At 40.3% G+C, this 21,465-nt stretch overlaps 1 protein-coding gene across 3 annotated transcripts in view; it reads right to left on the reverse strand.

The window, feature by feature from the left end:
* The window catches only part of SMG6 (SMG6 nonsense mediated mRNA decay factor), a gene marked incomplete at its 5' end in the record, with an annotated part of 207,239 nt that overhangs the window by 181,250 nt on the left and 4,524 nt on the right, over positions 1-21,465 (reverse strand). For 2 of the 3 annotated variants that reach the window (XM_081115789.1, XM_081115790.1), the window contains 6 exons: positions 7,768-7,980; positions 8,637-8,747; positions 15,426-15,504; positions 15,765-15,871; positions 20,383-20,493; positions 20,978-21,170. In XM_081115789.1, coding sequence (XP_080971915.1) covers positions 7,768-7,980; positions 8,637-8,747; positions 15,426-15,504; positions 15,765-15,871; positions 20,383-20,493; positions 20,978-21,170 — 814 coding nt within the window. The remainder of the gene's footprint in view (positions 1-7,767; positions 7,981-8,636; positions 8,748-15,425; positions 15,505-15,764; positions 15,872-20,382; positions 20,494-20,977; positions 21,171-21,465) is intronic. The other variant, XM_081115791.1, reaches the window with a different exon arrangement.

Here is a 21,465-nt window from a genome sequence, read left to right on the forward strand (position 1 = left end):
TTTTGTAATTAGCTAGCAACTGATCGGAATTTTAACACAAAACAAACAAAAACCCACTATTTGTATCACCTGAACCACATGATTAGTCTTAATATACTAAAGGTAAGATAATCAGTCCAACTGGTGTGGCTCAGCAGTTAAGCATCAACTGATAACGCAGGTGATAGAAAATCAATTCCGGGTCAGGGCACATGCCTACATGCCTGGGTTGTAGGCTCGATCCCTAGCGGTGTGCAGGAGGCAGCCGATCAATGACTCTCTCATCACTGATGTTTCTCTCTCTCTCTCCATCTCCCTTCCTCTCTCTGCAATCAATACTCATGGTGCTTTCACAGTCATTTGTGGACATGTACAGCGTGGCAAAAAAATTCGAGCTGCCCAATACACATGTTCCCAGCCTAGGTCAAACAGGTGACTCTTCTTGTTCGAGCTATCATACTGTAAACAATTATTCTTCTTGTGGTCAATTTAGTGGCACATTTTTCACATTTTTGTGCTTTTTGTTGGTGCTTTAGCTGATTAAAATGGTCCCCAAATGTAGTGCTGAAGTGCTGCTAGTGTTCCTAAGCACAAGAAGACTGTGATGTGCCTTATGGAGAAAATGTGTTACACAAGTTTTGTTCAGGCATGACTTATAGTGCCGTTGGCCGTGAGTTCAATGTTAATTAATCAACAATGATATTAAATAAAGTGTCGCCCAGCCAGGCATGGCTCAGTGGTTGAGCATCAACCTAGGATCCTGGAGATCCCGGTTCAATTCCAGGTCAGAGCACATGCCTGGGTTGCGGGCTCAATCCCTGGTCAGGGTTGTGCAGGAGGCAGCTGATCAGTAACGATTCTCTCATCATTGATGTTTCTATCTCTCTCCCCCTTCCCTCCTCTCTCTGAAATCAATAAAGATATATTTTTTAAAATAACAATAAAAAAATAAAGTGTCTTTAAACAAAAGCATACATAAAACAAGGTTGTGTATTGATGAAATTCTTATAACCAGAGGCTCACAGGAACCTAACTTGTATTTTCCTCAGGAGCAATGGTTCAGTATTCGCTAATTCAGTGTCTGTGGCAACTTTATAGAACATGTAACTGCTGCAAATAAAAATAATTGACTGTATACTGAAACATTCTGTTTATGTAGCCATTCTTTCCACTAGACCAGAGGCTGGAAAACTAGGCCCACAGGCCAAATGTCTTCATAAATAAAGTTTTACTGGAACACAGCCATACTCATTCATTTATGTATTGTCTGTGACTACTTTAGCTCCACAAGACCAGAGCTGAGTATCTGTAACAGAGACCATATGACCTGCAAAGCCTCAAATTCTTACTATCTGGCCTTTTTAAAGAAAAGGCTTGCTGACCCATGCACTAGACTCGAAGCTCTTAAAGGAAATACCAATGTCATATTCATGTTTACAATCCTAGCATAGAGCTGGCACAATAGGACAGGTACTCTAAACTTTAGTCTCATTAAGCACTGGACCCAGAACACAGTCTTCTACTCCAAAAACTCAGGGGTGAATGCATTAAATTTCGGACCCGAACAAGTCCCAAAAACAGATACTATGCAAAGATATAAAATAAATAATGGAGTGTGACAGAAAGACAAGGAACAAGTTAAGGACCAATGCAAACAATATCATTTAGTAGGTGAAATAAGCTGAGAAATTCAAATAAGGAGAAGCCAAATAACAGGTATTAGGAGCTACTGAGGTACAGTCCAGTATGAACCCCAAAGCACACATTCAGAAGGGCAAAAGAGAAGGAATGTTTGGCAAGAGCATGGCCAAATATACAATGACATTTCACTTATCTAAAGACATTTCTACACATAACATCAAGCATGCTGTAGATACAAAAGTCACAGTTGCTTGGGGAAATGCTAGAAATGGTAAACCAAATCATGCCAGAACACAAGAACTTGCTAAAGTTTGAGACAAACATCTATCAAAAGCTCCCATTCCTGCCCTAGCTGGTTTTGCTCAGTGGTTAGAGCACTGTCCCGTGGACTGAAGGGTCCTGGGTTCGATTCCAACCAAGAGCCCGTACCTGGGTTGTGGGTAGGAGACAACCAATCGATATATCTCTCTCACATCAATGTCTCTCTGTCTCTGCCTCTCTCTCCCTCCCACTTCCTCTGAAAAGCAATGGAAAAAATATCCTCAGGTGAAGATTAAAAAAAAACAAAAGAACCACCCCATTCTCATTTGCTCATTTTTCCACAGTAGTCACACACGTTACATTCTATTCAAGATGCTAACAGAGCAATCAGGTCTGAGAAAATTCTCAGCAGTTCTATCAGAGACCCTTGCTTTTCAGTGTGAAAATTATTTCTGATGCTGTAATTTAATATCCTTAATTAACTTACTATCAGCAACAACTCAATTTCTAAGCAGTACTCTTTTCTGATTTCCAAAGGGAACTGAGGCATAGCAGAAGGCACATCCACTACATAAAGAATGCCTGGAACCCTGGTGACATTAAATTTGAGTGGCATAGCTGGTAGGGGAAGACTTTAAATGGGAGTCTCAATAGTTTAAGAGGATGCCACTTAGAGTTGAGGTTGGCAGTCTCTCCCCAGGTTGCATGTTCAACCCAAACCGTATCTCAAGGCTGAAAACCAACAACCCACAAGCTAACCTCCTGGAGCCATTCAAATTCAGAGAAAGATCCAAAGCTCATGGTTGGCAGACAGAGATAACAAATTAGTTGGGATTTTACTATCATTACTAATAACCATCTGAAGCCAAACTTTCTGTTTCTTATTTAAGTATCTGAATTTTAGTAGTTTATGCTAGAAACTCTCTAGGAGTTATCAAAGGAACAATTCCTATTAAGGCTAATCACTCAAAAAGGACAACTAAAATGAACAAGCAATGAACAGCACATATTTAAATTACAAGTCAAATAGATTATATACATCTTTATAATGGAATATCATGTGGCCATATCAAGAAATACTACAAAAAGATATTCTTAGACAGTGGAAATATAGTCAGTATCTGCTACACTGCTTGTTTTGAAAATGTGAATTCATTCCATTGTGATCAATATATTAGGGAACAATATGACCATAACACAAATTTTACATTTGCTCATGTGTGACTTTGTTCATGAGAAACACTGCATAAACATAGTAACTGCACCCAACTGAACTAAGCTGCAAAGGAACACACAAAACAGCTACCACAGTTCACCACGTGAACTTATGTTATGAGCCACACCTACCCACATCTAGTGTTACACCTGCCTGTCTAACATCAAATAACCCTCCTTCCACAATTTCACAATAACTCAAAAGCTGCAATCCTTCTGAAGCCCACTTCTATAGGCAAACTTTTTGTCTTTTTCAAGGTAGTGTTTACATTATTTCTTAACCAATAAACACATATAAATTGTACAACTGTTTTATTAGGTTTTATCTTTTTTTAATGTCACTGAGGAAGTTTTTGAGTATCGTCCCCGTAACCCCATTTTCCTCATAAGCTCTGTGGTTTTCACTGTGTGATTTTGCGTAGTGCAGTGATTTTCAGAAATGTATGTGTTACATTATAGCAAAACTGACTGAATGTCCAATTGATAATTTAAAAAAGCAAACTAGATTAGTGTATACAGTATAGTCCCATTTTCATAAAAAATATATTTCATGTGTCTATGTGTGCATATGTACACACTCATAAATGCTCACAAGGCCTAGAGGAACCTCCTTCAAATAGTTAATAGTGGTATCTCTGAAGGCAAAAAAACAAGAGACTGTCACTTTAAACTTAAAGTAGATTTTTGTTTGATTTAGATACAATGAATTATGGCTACTTCTGCAATTAAAAAAATTCCCTTTAAAAAACAAAAAATCCAATATTGGAAGTACTGAAAAGAGTGATCATTACACCATCTGATTATGTCATCCCCCTCGTCAAATTCTCAATACTTGAATGCAAACTTCTCAATATTTATGGACTCACTGTTCTTCCCCTCATTTACATATTCAATTAAGATTTACTTAGAATTTTCCGCATACAAGCACTAGAGATAAAGCAGTGAAAACTAGATACAAACCCCATTCCCACAGAACGTGGAATCTAGCAAGGGAGAGAACTTAACCAATAAAACTGCATCTAAAATTACTTAATAAGAAATGGTATATTACAAAGGGAAAACAGGCAGGCTCAGGGATCAGGAAAAGTTTCCCTAGAAATGGAAGTGATATTCATGCTGAGGATTTAAGGGTAAGTAAGAATGGGGCTGATAAAGAGAGAAGAGCATTGCAGGCAGAGAGAATGTACAACAGCCAAAGGGCCAGAAAAGAGCTTGGACGCTTCAAGGAAGAAGCCAGTATGGACAGAGAACAATAAAAAGGGGACGAGAGGTATAAGATAAGGTTATGAGCAGCAGAAGCTAAGTCACGCAGGGCCCACAGATTATGCTAAGGATTTTGGACCTAATTCTAAGAGCAAACAGATACAACTGAAGACTTTCAAGTAGGGAAGTGACATGATCAGAAATGTGTATTTGGAAGCTCATTTGGGTTACTGTCTAAAAAAAAGGCCTGCCCGGCCGGGTGTGGCTCAGCAGTTGAGCATCGACCTAGGATTCAGGAGATCAGGGTTCAATTCCCAGTCAGGGCACATGCCCGGGTTGCGGGCTAGGCAGCTGATCAATGACTCTCTCATCATTGATGTTTCTACGTCTCCCTCTCCCCCTCCTTTCCTCTCTCTGAAATCAATAAAGATATGTTTAAAAAAAAATAAAAATTGCCCAGCCGGGTGTGGCTCAGGGGTTGAGCATCGACCTGGGATCCAGGCGATCGCGGTTCGATTCCCGGTCAGGGCACGTGCCTGGGTTGCGGGCTCGATCAATGACTCTCTCATCATTGATGTTTCTATCTCTCTCTCTCTCTCCTTTCCTCTCTCTGAAATCAATAAAGATATATTTTTTAAAAATAAAATAAATAAATAAATAAAAATTAATAAAAATTAAAATTAAAAAAGGCCTAAGGACAATCAAGACTAAATGTGGAAAGGCCACTAGGAACTTCTAATAGTCTGTGGATTACCGAAGTGGTAACCTGGACTAAGACGGTGGGAGTGGAAATAGAGAAAAGGAGATAGATTCAGATTCTGCTTAGGAGGCACTTTCTATAGCTCTCGGTATTCACTGGATGTGGGGGTACAGGAAAGGTGGGGTCAAAAATGACTCAAGTCTCTAGCCAGAGCACTTCTCACATCCTAGTCTCCAACCATACGGAACTACTTGCAGTTCCCTAAGCCTTCAAACCTCAGTGTGGAAATGCCCTTACATCATCCTTCAGCTGCAAAATGCCTCCTCATGCCAGCCTTCCCTAACCATGCCCTGATTAGGTGCTCTAATTGCGTGCTCCTGCAGCTTCTCGTGTTTACCTGTATCATAGCACTTGGCACACTGCATTATACTCATATTTATGTTTCTGCTGTCTTCCCCACATGACTGAGTGCTCCCTGAGTTTAAAGATCATTTTCAGTTGTTTTAATCTCTGTATCCCCAATGCCTGATCACTCAAATAAATGTGAATAAATCCCCACTCTCACCAACTATATGTTCTGAGGAACAGAAAAAGCAAGCTGAGTTCTTGGGTCTAATGTAAAAAATGAAAGAATATGGGAAGCTGAGTTGGGCCTGAGAAAGCAGGTAAAAAAGGCAGTGTGGTTTCCTGACTGGATAAACGAAGAGCTATGAAACTGCAGACTTCTACCTCAAGTGTTAGTAGTCTAGAACTAAAAGCCCAAACTCACAGGTGTAAATTTAAAAGAAACTAAGGGAAGTAATTACCCAAAAATGATGTATAGGCTGAAAATATATAAAGAGTTTCACAAATAGTTTAGAAAACAAAATTACCACATTTTACTCTACATACATCTGAAATTATTTGAAATTTTTACTAAAAATATATTCACATATTATTTGTATAATTAAAAATAATAAAATTATAATGGATCCGATGACAGCTCACACGCTGAAAATACCTTCTCTGAGATACACTGATAAAAACACACACTTATAAACACATTATTTAAAAAATATATAAAACACCTAATGGAAGAGAAATATCTATTAAAGACTGGTTATAACTTTTATGAGGGATACTCCCCGACCTTTAGGCCAAGGCCAAAGAAAGCTATAAAATGTTTTCTTATATTGTTGTTGTTGCTTTCATTTTAAAGATTGTTAGTGAAGCTAATCCAATAGAACAATTTATCTCTTATTCAAACAGGCTTCCAGGGACTGTAATATCCAAATTAGAAGAGAGCAGCAGTGAGGGATTCTACCACTGCAGCACCTCCTGAGAAGCACCTTAACATACTGGGGCCCCATGCACATCATGGCACATAGGAAGTTAGTAATTTCACTTATACACAATGACTGTTTTTCAAGTCATCCAGAAAACAGCTAAAGACTAAGAAGACTATAGGAACATAAATGGAAATTTTAAATTACACCACAAAGGAAAAGTCCTCCTATCCCACCAGTGACTCATTCTCAGTAGGCAACCATGCCTCCAACTTCAAGGAGAAAATAGAAAATTTCAAAAAGGCCCCCCCTCATCTTCCTCCTACCATACCCACAAACCTCTCTGCTACCCCAATCATGTCCCTTGAGCCTAAGAAAAAGGGATCTCTCGCCCTTTCAGGGTAATCCCTCCACGTGTACTCTGAATCCTGCTCCCTTCCCATCTTCTGCAAGGGCCTCTCCCTGCCACCTGCTTCCTTTTTTCCTTAGATCTAACCTACTTATCATTGTTTTCTCCTTGGGCAACTGAATCAATGCTCATGATTTCATTATCATCTCTAAAAAGATATCTTCAAATATCTTCATCTCTGACCCAGGTTGCTCTCCTCAGTTTCAGGCATCTGTCAGCCTCTAAAACTCTCCACTTCAATGTCCTACAGAAATTCCAACATGTCCAAAACTAAACTCAGCATCTTTCTCCTAAAACCAACTCCACTAAAACCAACTTTATTCCCTATTTCAGAGAACTGGACCATCATCCACCCAGCTTCTAAGCCAGAAACCCAGGTGTTACTTTTAACTCCCTCTTCTCCCCCAGCTCCTCATGCCCAATCAAGTCCTTTGGATTCTATTACCTTAATATATCTCATATCTGTTCACACCTCCCTATCTCCAAAGCCACTCCCTGGTTTGGATCCTTTTCACATGTTGGATTACTATGGCACGCTCCTATTTTTATTTCTAGTCTTATTTTTTGCCAAACTTTTCACAATTCTTCACAAGTAAACAGTTATATTTCTAAAATACACACCTGACACATTATTTCCCTACTTAAAGCATTCAATAGCTAGCTCCCTACTACCTTCAAGAAAAAGGTCAAATGATTTATTGCATGACCCTTCAAGATCTCATCCCAGCTTACCCCACCACCCACTCTACTATGAATTTTACCCTCAAAGCACAAGAACCAGCCATTTGTAGTTTTCCAACTACTATGTAACTACTATGCTCTCTCTCCCTTGCTTCACCAAAATCCCACACAGAATCCTAAAGCAGCATATTGATGACCCAAACCCGAAGCAGCAAAACATTCTTATCCTATACTAAGTAAATCTTTTACAAAATTACTTTTATAAAATTCTACAGTGCCACATAGTGGTGAGAGAGGGAAGTGCATAATAAAGGATGTGTGCAGTCACTGTGCAGTGCCTCAAAGTCGTGTGTACCAGGGCACCCCCACTTACGTAGCTCATCTTGCTCATTACATCACCCTCAGGAACTTACATCACTGGGGCTTAGGCTGCCCAGCCCATTCTCCTGCTCAGAATCCTTCCCAGACTCAGTGCCCTGAGAGGATCGGGGATGGGATGGATGAATCCAGATCTCCAGGCGGGTAGTGTCATCTCCAACATGACGGAAAGTAGACTTCTTTCCTTTCCGCCACTGGTCAGGGCTCAGTTCCAATTCCTCGTGTTGCTTCTTTTCCATTTGTTCTGCCTATACAACATACAAACACACAAGCTAAAACTTTTCTGGGATTTAGCTAATAAAGACAAGTGCTGAGTTTGTTGCCCAAGAACTATAAAAAGTAAAAATTTTGCCACAGTTCCAAATTAGCACAGTTTGAAAAACAACAACAACAAAAAAAACAAGTAGCAAAGCCCTAACTGGTTTGGCTCAGTGGTTAGAGCACTGGCCTGAGGACTGAAGGGTCTCAGGTTCAATTCCCGGTCTAGGGCACGTACCTTGGTAGCAGGCTCCATCCCCAGGCACAGTCAGGGGCACGTGTGAGAGGTGTGAGAGACAACCAATCTATGTTTCTCTCTCTCTGTCTCTCCCCCTCCCATCCACTATCTCTAAAAATATATATATATCCTCCATGAGGATTAACAACAAAAAAAGTAGCAGAGTACCATCTGCTTTGTCTCATAAAAGTTATTAATTCTATAAACTAGATGCTACAGAACATGTACACTCAAGGGCCCCAGAGAGCTCTCCTAAAGATGAGTTTGGTTCTACACAGGGACTGACTCCCATCAGCACAGCCCAACAGGACTCCTTAAGCACATTGTTAGTCATTCCCTTAAGAACACAGAGGCACTAAGAGAAACATTCTTCTAGGAAGGAATGATCCTGCCTGCATCCCTACTCACCTTTCGTTTGGTCTCTTCAAACAAGCTCATGAGACTCTCCTTGGCAGTCAGGATAGGATTGCTGGCAGCTAAACTGCGCATATAGTAATACACAGCATCAAGCTTCCTCCTCTGTGGAAAGAGGCCAGAGACACTGAATCAACCAATTTTCTTCCTGAGTCCAGCCTAAGTCAGCTGACCCAAGAAACCCTACTATCTCTCCCAACCTGTGCCCCAAGCTGTGAGGAATTTTAATAAGAAAATGAGAATGCTATCCAGGGAAGAAGTCATGGCAATTACATCAGAGAGATCTCTTCTTACACAATACTCTACCTCATTAGCAGACATACTCCAAGAGCCAAGTACTCATAAGTGGGAAAAAAGAATAAAGAGCCTCATAAAATATAAAAGCCAATTAATTATGTTTTGGTTTTAGAAAAAAAATGTTCAACCCACCTACTTATTTATTGTTTTTAAAAATTATAAATAGCCTGGCCAGGCGTGGCTCAGCGGTTGAGCATCGACCTAGGATCCAGGCAATCAAAGTTCGATTCCTGGTCAGGGCATATGCCCAGATTGCAGGCTCGATCACCAGTCGGGGGTGTGCAGGAGGCAGCCGATCAATGATTCTCTCATCATTGATGTTTCTCTCTCTCTCCTTCTCCTTTCCTCTCTCTGAGATCAATAAAGATATATTTTAAATAAATAAATAAATAAATATTATAAATAACGGCAATGATTAAGCATAATTAAATATGACGCAAGTGACCAGCATTCCACAGATACTATCTCTAACACTAATGTGAGTACACTGCCATATAGTTTTTATTATTCCCATTTTAGAAATGAGGAAATGGAAATTCTCCTCAAAATATTGAAAAGAATTATCATATGACCTAGAAATTCCACTTCTGGGTATATACCCAAAAGAACTGAAAGAAGGATAATGAAGAGATATTTATACACTCGTGTTCATAGCAGTATTCATAATGCCCAAAAGATGGAACTGTCCATTGAGAGATAAATGGATAAACAAAATGTGGTATATACACGCAATTGAGTATTTGGCTTTAAGAAGGCGGAAATTCTAATATAAGCTATAGCATGAACGAACCTTGGAAGATATAATGCTAAGTGAAATAAGTCAGTCACAAAAAGACAAATACTGCATGATTCCACTTATATAAGGTACCTAGAGTGGACAAATTCATAGAAATAGAAAGTAGAAGGGTAGCTGCCAGTGGCTAGAAGGAGGGGAGAGTGGGGAATAGTTGTTTCATGGGTACAGAGTTTCGATTTTGTAAGATGAGGAAAGTTCTGAAGATTGGTTGAACAATGTGAGTACACTGAACAGTATACTTAAAAATGGGTAAGATGGCCCTGGATGGTGTGGCTCAGAGGTTAGAACATCATCCCACACAACAAAGGACAAGTTTGATTCCCTATCAAGGGAATGTACCTGGGTTGCAGGTTTGATCCCCGGCCCCAGTCTGGGAACATATGGGAGGCAACCAATCAATATGTCTCTCACATGGAGTTTCTCTCTCTCCCCCCATCCCTTTCCACTCTCTCTAAAAATCAATGGGGGGAAAAATGGGTAAGATGGCCCTAGTCAGGTGGCTCAGTTGGTTGGAGCAATTGTCCAGGGCACCAAAAGAGTGACAGTTCAATTCCTGGTCAGGGAACATACCTAGGTTGTGGGTTTGATCCCTGGTCAGGGCATGTATAGAAGGCAACCGATCAATGCTTCTCTCTCTCCCCCTACCTCTCTCTGAATTCCATAAAAACATATCCTGCTGAGCCAGTGTGGCTCAGTTAGCTGGAGCATTGTTCCATGCACTGAAAGGTTGCTGGTTTGATTCTCGATCAAGGCACATACCTAGGTTGTGGGTTCAATCCCCAGTGGGGGTGCATACGGAGACAACCGATTGATGTTTCTCTCATACAACGATGTTTCTCTCTCCCCCCATCCCTCTCTCTAAAATCAGTAAAACATATCCTTGGTGAGAATTTAAAAAACACACATATCCTCAAGTGAAGATTGGGGGGAAAAAAGGGTAGATGGCAAATTTCATTTTATATGTATTTTACAATGAAAATGTTTTAATTTTAATTTTAAAAAACTGGGCAAAGGACTAGAATAGACATTTTCCCAAATGGCCAATAAGCCTATGGAAAGATGCTCAATATCCTTAGTTCTTAGGGAAATGCAAATCAAAACTATAAAGAGGTACCACATCACAGTCAATAAATTTGTAGGCATCAACAAACTAATTCTAAGGTTTATATGAAAAGGTAAAAGATCCAGAACAGCCCACGCACTGAAAGGAGAACAAAATGGGAAGATTGAAACTACCTGACTTCAAGACTTAGTATAAAATTACAGTAATCAAAACAGTGCGGTACTGGCCTAAGAATATACAAATAGATAAATGGAACAGAATAGAGCATCCAGAAGTAGATCTACACAAAGTCAGCTGATCTTTGACAAAGGAGCAAAGGCAATTCAATGGAGAAAGGATAGTGTTTTCAACAAATGGTGTTCAAACAACTGGACATGCACATGCAAAACCATGAATCTATACAGACCTTACACCTTTCACAAAAATTAAGCCAAAATGTAAAATGCGAAACTATACAACTCCTAGGAGGTAACACAGGAGAAAATCTAGGTAACTTTTGGTGTGGTAATGACTTCTTAGATACAACACCAAAAATCACGATCCATAAAATACAAGTTGACAAGTTGAATTTCATTAAAATTAAAAACTTCTGCTCTGGCCTGGCTAGCGTGGCTCAGTGGCTGAGCATTGACCATGATCCAGAAGATCGAGCACGATCCAGAAGATCGAGGTTTGATTCCCGGTCAGGGCACAAGCCCGGGTCGCGGGCTCAATCCCCAGTGCAGCGCGTGCAGGAGGCAGCCGATCAATGACTTTCTCTCATCATTGTTGTTTCTCTCTCTCCCCCTCTCCCTTCCTCTCTGAAATCAATAGAAAAACAAAACAAAACTTCTGCTCTGTGAAAGACACTAAGAAAATAAAAAAACAAGGCACAGACTGAGAAAATATTCACAAAATACATATCTGATAAAAAATTGGTATCTGAAATACATAATGATCTCTTAAAACTCAACAAGAAATCAAACAACCCAATTTAAAAATGGGCAAAAAAGACTAAACAGACACCTTCCAAAAGACACATGAATGACAAATAAGCATATGAAAAGATGCTCCATATCATGTCATTAGGAAAATGCAAATTAAAACAAGAAGATGCCACTACACACCTATTATTATTATTCACCTGAGAATACGCTTATTGATTTTGGAGAGAGGGGAAGGGAGAGGGCGAGAAAGTGAGAAAGAGAAAAGAGAAACCAGATGTTAGAGAGAACATCTATTGGCTGCCTTCTGTAGGTGCCCCAATGGGGGAATGAACCCACAACCTAGGTATGTGCCCTGACAGAGAATCGAACCTGCAAGGTTTCAATATACGGGACAATACTCCAACCAACCGAGCCACACCAGCCAGGCTACACACCTATTAGAATGATCAAAGTCCAGAATGCTGACACCACCAAATGCTAGCAAGGATGCAGAGCCAACAGGAAGCCTCATCCATTGCTAGTGGGAATGCAAACTAGCACAGCCACCTTGAAAAACAGTTTCGCGGTTTCTTCCAAAACTACACATGTATATCTTATCATACAATCCAGCAATCACACGCCTTGGTTTTATCCAAAGGAGTTGAAAACTATGTCCACACAAAAACCTGCACACAAATGTTTATAGCATTTCTATTTATAATACCCCAAACTTGGAATCAATCAGATTCCAATTAGGGGAATGGATAGACAATGTGGTACATCCATACAACGAAAAGAGCTATCAAGCCATGAAAATAACCCTAAATTCACATTGGTAAGTGAAAAAAGCCAATCTGAAAAGGCTACATCCTGTATGGTTTCAATTATGTGGCATTCTGGAAAAGGCAAAAATATAGAGACAGAAAAAATATCAGGGATTGTCAGAAGTTCAGGGGAGGGAAGAGGGACAACAGGTGGAGGGTGAAGCACAGGGTATTTTTAAGGCATTGAAACTATTCTGTATGATACTATAATGGTAGATACATGTCACTGTACATTTGTTCAAACCCATAGAATATACAATAGTAAAAGTGAACGTTAATGTAAACTATGGTCTTTAGTTAATAATAATGTATCAATACTGACTCATCAAATATAACAAATATGCTACATTAATGTAAAATATTAATAATTACGGAAAGTTGAGGGAGAGGAGGGAGCTGAGAGAGTATATGGGAACTCCGACTTTCTGCTCAATTTTTCTGTAAAGTGACCAAAAAAGAAATAATAAAAACTATTAAAGGAAAAACAAATCCCCAAGTTGGGGATGGGGAAGTCACAATAAGATATTACTTCACACCCAATAGGTTGGTCACATTCAAAAAAAAAGTAACAAATGTTGGCAAGAATGTGGAGAAATCAGAACCCTGGTGCACTGCTGGTGGGAATGTAAAAGGGTGCAGCTGCTATGAAAAACAGTTTAGTGGTTCCTCAAAAAGTTAAACATAGAATTACCATATGACACAGCAATTCCATTCCTAGGTATAGACCCAAATGAACTGAAAACAGATACTCAAACACTTCACAAAAACACTATTCACAATAGTTAAAAGGTGGCGACAACAGAAATGTCCAGCTGATGAAGAAATGTGTTATATCCACACAATGGAATATTATTCATCCATAAAAATGAAGTATTTGATACATGTACAACATGGAACCTCAAAAATTTTATGATAAATGAAAAAGCCAGATATAAAAGGTCACATACTGTATGATTCCACTTATGTGAAACATCCAGAATAGGTAAATCCACAGACAGAAAGCAGACTAGTGGTGGCCAGAAGCTGGGGCTCGGGAGGAATGGATATGGGGTTTTCTTTTAGGGTAATAAAAATGTCTTGGAACTAGAGAGAGTTGATGGTTGCACAATACTCTTAATGTACTAAATGCCACTGGATTTTACAAATAAATATTTATAAATAATGATTTTATGTTATATGAATTTTACTGCAATTTTTTAAAGCCATTGAGGGGGAAAAATAAATTATATTTTCTAATTAATAAGAAACATAACAATTTATTCAATTATTACAAAGAAGAAAAACTAGAAAAGGAGACAAGGAATGAGAAAGAAGGAAAAACAGAAGATGGATAAGGAGAAAGGAGAGAGCAGCAGCCCGGAGACATGACAAAAACACAGGTCACAGAGAGGAGAGGGCGCTCCCCCTCTCGGGAGTACACCTGCACCCGTCCTGCCCCCTCCTCTTTGTCCCAGGGACGTTACCTTTGCCTTTCCCTCTCCTAAGCTCCAAGAGCCCTTCTTTTGCTCTGTAACTTGTTTCCTGAGCCTACTCAGCCCAACTAGCTCACTTCTACTACCTCTGTAACTTTCTAAATAAACTTTCTCTTATAATTTGAGTTCTTGGCTCTGAAATGTTTTTTTGCTGAACTCAAGAACCAAGTCTAATTTCATCACCAACACCACCAATAACACTTCCAAAGAAGGATCTTTCTTCAGACCTTCCCCCACTGCCTGGAAATGACCTCACTCAAATGAAGGCAGAGTTCCTTGCCCTGTGCTCAAGTCTCCCCTTAAAAACCCCACTGAATGAAAAACAACAACAAAGGAAATAGGACAGAGGTAAAAAGTGAAGAGATATCAACAGATTCTGAAGGAAATGTCATCAGTAAACCACATTACTTAATCAACAATTTCAATCAAGTATTTCTTTGAATCTTTTGTGGAATAAAGAGGAATAAAAATTATTAACTCAAACATTATTTGGGCAATGAATTTTACAGCATTAAGAAAACTCTCCCTGCTAATGATCTTGTTAGATGCCTTTTACACATGAAGCTTTGGTACCTCCCATCGGCCCCCACCCTTTTCCCTTCACTTCAGCTTCCTCACTAGGAGCTCTGTCAGATCCCAAGGTTCTCTGTTAAGAGCCACATTTAGAGGAGTTTGGTAAGATCCAGAGAGGTACAATTTGGCATTTACGGTGCTTCTGCTAAGGAGACTCCTTAGGTGAAAAGCTAAGAGAAACAGGGAATGATCTGAAGAACGGAAACAAGGATCTGCGTACTTGGGGCTAGCTGAGGACTTTAAGAGGAAGAGGCAGCCCAGCCGGGAGTGGTTCAGCGGTTGAGTGTCGACCTGGGATTCAGGCAATCGGGGTTTGATTCCCGGTCAGGGCACAGACCCAGGTTGCGGGCTCAATCCCCAGTTGGGGGCGTGCAGGAGGCAGCCGATCAATGACTCTCTCATCATTGATGTTTCTCTCTCTCCCTCTCCTTTCCTGTCTCTGAAATCAATAAAGATATATTTTAAAAAAAAAAAAAAGGGAGAGGTAAAAGGAGCTTTATTTTCCTTCTAGAAATAAGTAACCTAGTTCAACAAGATAGGGAAGGGAAGCAAGAGAAGATTCAGAGCAAAAGCCTTGGTCAAAAGCAGTGGTTTGGCTGGAGCATGAATTTCCCAAGGAACTTAACTGCAGTGAAAGTGGATGAAGTACAGATTCAACTGAAGTAAGGGATCCCTGACAATTTACCTCTAAGAGTAAAAGTAACAAAAGGAGTTTGAGGATGGAAGACATAGGGGGTATATTTTGTAGTCTAGCTGAATAGATGAAATCTAGCTCCAGGAGCTGATGCTATCAAAATCCCTATTTCTAAGATACTGCCTGCAAAATTCTTCCCCTGTCCACAGGCTTTCTTACCGTATAGACTGCCAGCAGAGCCAGCTGGTTATAGGGGCGCCCATTCTTGGGAGCAATGTGCTGGGCCTTCAGGTACCAACTGGAATAGAAAAACAGGTTTAAAAAAATGCTAGTTTCATATCAACGCTTTCCCAATTCATCACCTGATGATGATCCTTACTAAAGACATAAGCTGGAGTGTTAGATGTAACCCTGGACTGGTAAAGCATGACTACAGAGACCAATAAGGACGCCTGTAGGACATCCATATGGGAGGCAGCTCAGGTGGCCCATTGCTCTTAATAGGGCTTAGCTTAAAGTCACACAGGGAGAGAAGCAAATAACAAGAGGCAAAAGTACCTGCGTGCTTTCCCGTAGTTTGCTGTGTCATTGGCTTGCTCCCGATACCTAGCAATATCTCCTTGACAAATCATACATCGCTGGGCACTGATCAAGGCATATTTTACCTTTAGGAAAAATAATCAGTTAATAGCATACCCAAGAAACTCTAACTTCAGCTCCAAAGGACAGGGATGGGGTCAAAATGACAGAGCAGCATTAATAAGGCAATAGTAGTCCTCCACAAAGTAAAAAGTTTTCCGTCTAACCTTGACTAGCCAAAAAGCCAACAGCGGTGATAAAAAATTTACTGAGAATGAGTGGCAGAAGGGAGACGGGTCATTTTTTTTTTTTTTCTTAATCCTCACCCAAGGATATGTTTTTATTGAGTTTAGAGAGAGGGAGAGGCAGAGGCAGAGAGGCAGAGGGGGGAGGGGGGAGAGAGAGGGAGAGAGAAAGGGGAAGGAAAGAGGAGGGGGGAGAGGAAGAGGAGGGGAAGAGGAGGGGGAGAAGGGGGAGAAGAGAGAGAGGCACATCAATATAAGAGAGAAGAGAAACACCCATCAGCTGTCTCCCATATGCGCCCCAACTGGGGTTCAAACCCACAACCTAGATACGTGGCCAGACTGGGAATTGAACCTGTAACCTTTCGGTGTATGGGATGATGCTCCAATCAACTGAGCCACCTACCCAGGGCGAGAGGGGGGTTGTTATTTGGAGTTCCAGGCAAATAGAAGAAAACATTTTGAAACTAAAAGTCAGGAGGCCTGACTCTCCATGTTATAGTTGTGTGATCTCAAGTAGGTCTTTGGGACTCAGTTTCTTCATTTGAATGTAAAAAATAACTTTTCCATAAAATAACTGGAGAAAATAAATATAAAATACTTTACAAATTTTAAAGTGATACACAGGCCCAGCCAGCAAGGCTCAGGAGTTGAGCATCAACCTATATGATCCAGGAGACTGCGGTTCAATTCCTGGTCAGGGCACATGCCCAGGCTGCGGGCTTGATTTCCAGTGTGGGGTGTACAGGAGGCAGCCGATCAATGACTCTCTCATCATTGATGTTTCTATTTCTTTCCCTCCCTCCCTCTGAAGTCAATAAAAACATATTTAAACAAACAAATTAATTAATTAAATTAATTAAATAAAGCGATATACAGGCCCTGACCAGGTAGCTCAGTTGGTTAGAATGTCGTCCTAATATGCCAAGGTTGCAGGTTCAATTCCCAGTCAGGGCACATAAAAGAATCAACTCATGAATACATAAATAAGTTGAACAACAAAAATTGATGTTTATCTCTCTCTTTCCCTTCCTCTCTCTCTCTAAAATCAATTTTAAAAAGTGATATACAAATATTAAGACAATTATTTACTTTGTTCTCTTCCTGCCATCATTATAGTCTTTCTCTCCTCAAACTGTTAATATCACCACATTGTGTTAATGCATTACATCTCATTTGCAAAATAACAATTACCTAAAACAGTACGTTACCCTTTACCAAATATCTCAAATATCTGTAACGTGCCAGGATAGTGTAGTTATACACACACACACATATGTGTATGTATATACATATGTGTATGTATATATATGTATGTATGTATACGTGTGTATATATAATATATATATTCTCATTGATGGGCTTGGCATCTGTCACTCAGCGAGAAAACAACAGAGTAGACCTTCAGCAATCCCAAGACATATAATGTGCCCAACCTAAAAACCTCCCTGAGGAACATGACTTCATAATATAATTCTACTCCACCCCACACATAAGAAATTCTCATGTCCCTGAATAAAGAACAAAGCTTCAAGGAGAAGTACATAATGACCCCTCAGGGAGGCTCATTTACTAGCTAAATAACTAGCTCCTGCACACCAGCCTCCTAACATGTAACTCAAACATGTGCCTCCACAAAGTTATATATCACTATGTCATCCACCTTCAGAGTCCTGACTATTCCATCCATTCTATGAGCACCAAGAACCCTTGGTATTTAACTGATAAAGCACCAAGAGAACTAGTTATGTTTCCATACTACAGCCACTTTGCCATCTCAATGAAGGGAAGAAAAATAATCCCACCAAAGGTTCTCCACTATCCCCACGATGAAGTCCTAGATGATCTAGCCTCTGCTCATCTCTTCAGCACCACTAACCACCTTATTCTCTGTGCCTGTCAGACTAGACTTCTCTTGGTCCCCTTAGTATACCATGTTCTTTCCCACTTCAGGATCTTCACATACACTGTTCCCTCTCCTTAGAATGTTGTAGTTCTCATATCTTCACATACACCTTAATCTGGCTGTCTCAGGTCTCCAGCCTCAGCTTAACCGTGACTTCCTCAGTCCTCCATGATCCTCTAAGCCCTTTTACAGTATATGCCCCCACAACATCCTTTGCAGAAGTCACTACATCTGCAATTACTAAACCAACATCTGCACTCACCCCTAATCAAACTCTAAACTCCAAGAGCTGGGCCTGGCCGGCATGGCGCAGTGGCTGAGCATTGACCTATGATCCAGGAGATTGTAGTTCGGTTCCCAATCAGGGCACATACCCGGGTTGTGGGCTGAACCCCCAGTAGGGGATGTGCAGGAGGCAGTCAATCAATGACTCCTTATCATTGATGTTTCTCTCTCTCTCTACCTCTCCCTTCCTCTCTCTGAAATCTGTAAAAATATTTTTTAAAAATAAAATGAAATATAAAATAAAATACTCCAAGAGCTGGGATCATATCTTTCTTGTCTGACACTGAATTAATTGTGTTTGCCTAGAATGGTACCTGACATGTAGGACAGATTCAATAAATACTTGGTTAGTAATAGAGTTTATGCATAGCAATTCATCAAAAGGAGCAGAAAGGCAACAGGAAACCTCTGCTCCATAAATCACAGCCGTTTCTCTAAGGGGTTTAACTCCTTCCTTTCCCAGTCCTTTCCTCTCAACGTATAAATATGCTCGTCTCTCCCAGCTTAAAAACAAAGTTCCCTTGACACTATGTTCTTTTTTTTTTAAGCCATCATAGCCAAGATTCTTAAAAGAATGGTCTATACTACTCTCTCATTATATGTACTGCCCAACTTCTCATTCACTACAATCTGACTTCCATCCTCTCCAACTAAAATAACTCGCAATAGCCCTGGCCAGTGTGGCTCAGTTGGTTGGGTGTCATCCTGTGCACCGAAAGGTTGCTGGTTCGATTCCAGGTCAGGGTACATGTCCAGGTTTCAGGCTCGATCTCTGGTGGGGATGTGTGCAGGAGGCAGCCCCATCAATATGCTCACATTGATGCTTTTCCCTCTCTATCTCCCTCACCCTTCCCCTCTCTCTAAAAGTCAATAAATTTTTTTTTTTTAAATCCTCATGACAGCCCAGCCGGCTGTGGCTCAGCAGCTGAGCATCGACCTAGGATCCAGGAGATCACGGTTCGATTCCCGGTCAGAGCACATGCCCAGGTTCTGGGCTCGATCCCCTGTCAGGGGCGTGCAGGAGGCAGCCAATCAATGACTCTCTCATCATTGATGTTTCTATCTTTCTCTCCCTCTCCCTTCCTCTCTCTAAAATCAATAGATATATTTTTTAAAAATTAAAAATAAATAAAAATAAAAAATAAAATCTTCGTGATAAGGTCATCCAATCCAATGAACACTTTTTAGTAATCTTAGCATTTGATGATTCTATAGCACTTGACAATCTACCCACCACCGCCGTGAAATCTGATAACTCCACTCTCTGTCCAGCCTTCCCAGTATCCCAACTTCTGCTTCAATTATCAGCTATATATTGATGACTCTTCAATCTGTATCACCAGCCCAGCTCTGTCCGGAGCTCCAGGCCAACCAGAATATTCATTGGTTCATTTTCAAGCTCCTCCACCTAAGCATACCCAAAACTGAATTACCCTCTTCCTTCCCAGCCACTCTCCTAGGCCACAAACTAGGAGATGATCTAGACTCCTTATGTCTCCAATCTCATCATTCACACCAAATTAACCAGTAGTTCAATTCTATTTCCCTTATATCTTTCCAATTGGTCTCCTCTTTTCTACCTCCAATACCTCTATCTTCCGACTCTCCTACCTCCACTCTTGCCCAAACTCATCCATTTCCCAGAGTGACTGGTTGTAAAAACAAATCTATGATACCCATTTGTTGGAAATCAATCAGTGGTTCCTCAGTGCTTTCAGAATAAAGTTGAAACTCTTTAGCAAGAGTTTATGATCTATCCCTTCCTACTTCATTAGCCGCCCAATTCCACATTATAGACACCAGCACATTGAACTTCTTGCACTTTTCTAATAAGACCTGATTCTCTCACTCTGCCCTGCATTGAAACTGCCCCTTCTGCTCCTATTCATGTTTCAAAACTCAACTTGACATTCTCTGAGAAACTTCCTTGACTCCATCCATCTAAATCAGGCCACTTCCTTCTATGCCCCTTCAACACTCTACATATACCATTATCATAGTACTAATAACACTACATTATAATTATTGTTTTAATCGCCATTACCCCAATGGGCTGTATATTTCATTTTTGTATCCTTAACACCCAGCACAGTGCCTAGCACATAACTAACATTAGAGAAATTTTTACTGATTGAATAAATTTAAGATAAAGAAAATGGCTTACTGTCTTGCGTAAAGGCTTGCTGCGAATGGCAAGACCGTCCATGTAGTCCTCCAGTTTGAACTTGTAAGTAACCTGCAGCTTTTGGAGCAAACTATCAAAGAAGTCACTACCCTATAAAGAGAAAAGATAAGGAATTGAAAAATAAGAAGCTGAATCAGCCAGTTCTGACCCAATCTACCCACCAAAAACTGGGGCAAGTGACCCTTTCACAGTTCTGCTAATGCTCAGCCATCTGATGTAAAGGGGGGCATATACAGTATCTAGTGACCACCAACTAAGCAAAAGACAAATTCATAGCATAAACCATTCCACGATTTTTAAGATATGAACACCTGCACACATACTCTTCTCCCCACCCTCCCAACCCTATACCCAGCTAAGACCTTCAGAAAGCTTCCAAGCTCAGACTTAACTCCAATGGCAAGTTAAGATCTCAAGGAAGCAACAAGGAGTAGGGTAGACCCAAACCCAAGAAAAAAACATACAGTTTTCTGTCAACATTCTGTTATAAAATATAGTATTTCAGTGGTAAATATCCATCACAACTACAGGATTCTGAAGCCTTTTTCCTGAGGACAAAAAGATGATGATTTACCTCATCCAAGAGTTCCAAAAGTCTGTTCCGAATCTGTTCTGGGTTATCAACATTTGGATCCTTGAGGAGCTGCCTGAACTTCTCAATCACCTGATAGAAAGCATTCTTCCACAGGATCTGATCCACATTCTGATTATCAGAGAACTCAATATCTAATAGAATACAGCGCTCATATAGCTGCAGCAGTTCAGCTCTGGAATAAAATACATGCAACTTCTAGCTCCAAATACACTACAGAAAAGGCTAGACCCAAGATTTGAGCTTCCTGCAAATTAAATATCTTCCTCGGTAGGAAATCCAAAATGCCACCAGGTATAATACTCATTCTAGCTTCCATTCTACATGGTAGAATGCCATTTAAAGACAGTTATGTCTAGGAAAGTTTTTTCCCCCATATGCCTCCACCTAAATTTAACAGCTGACATAAGATCTTCACCACAAGTTATATGTTGTTCATTTCTTGGCATTCTGGAAATTCTTTCCTTTTC

This window comes from Miniopterus schreibersii (genome assembly GCF_964146895.1).
Source record: "Miniopterus schreibersii genome assembly, chromosome: 16".
NCBI lineage: Eukaryota > Metazoa > Chordata > Mammalia > Chiroptera > Miniopteridae > Miniopterus > Miniopterus schreibersii.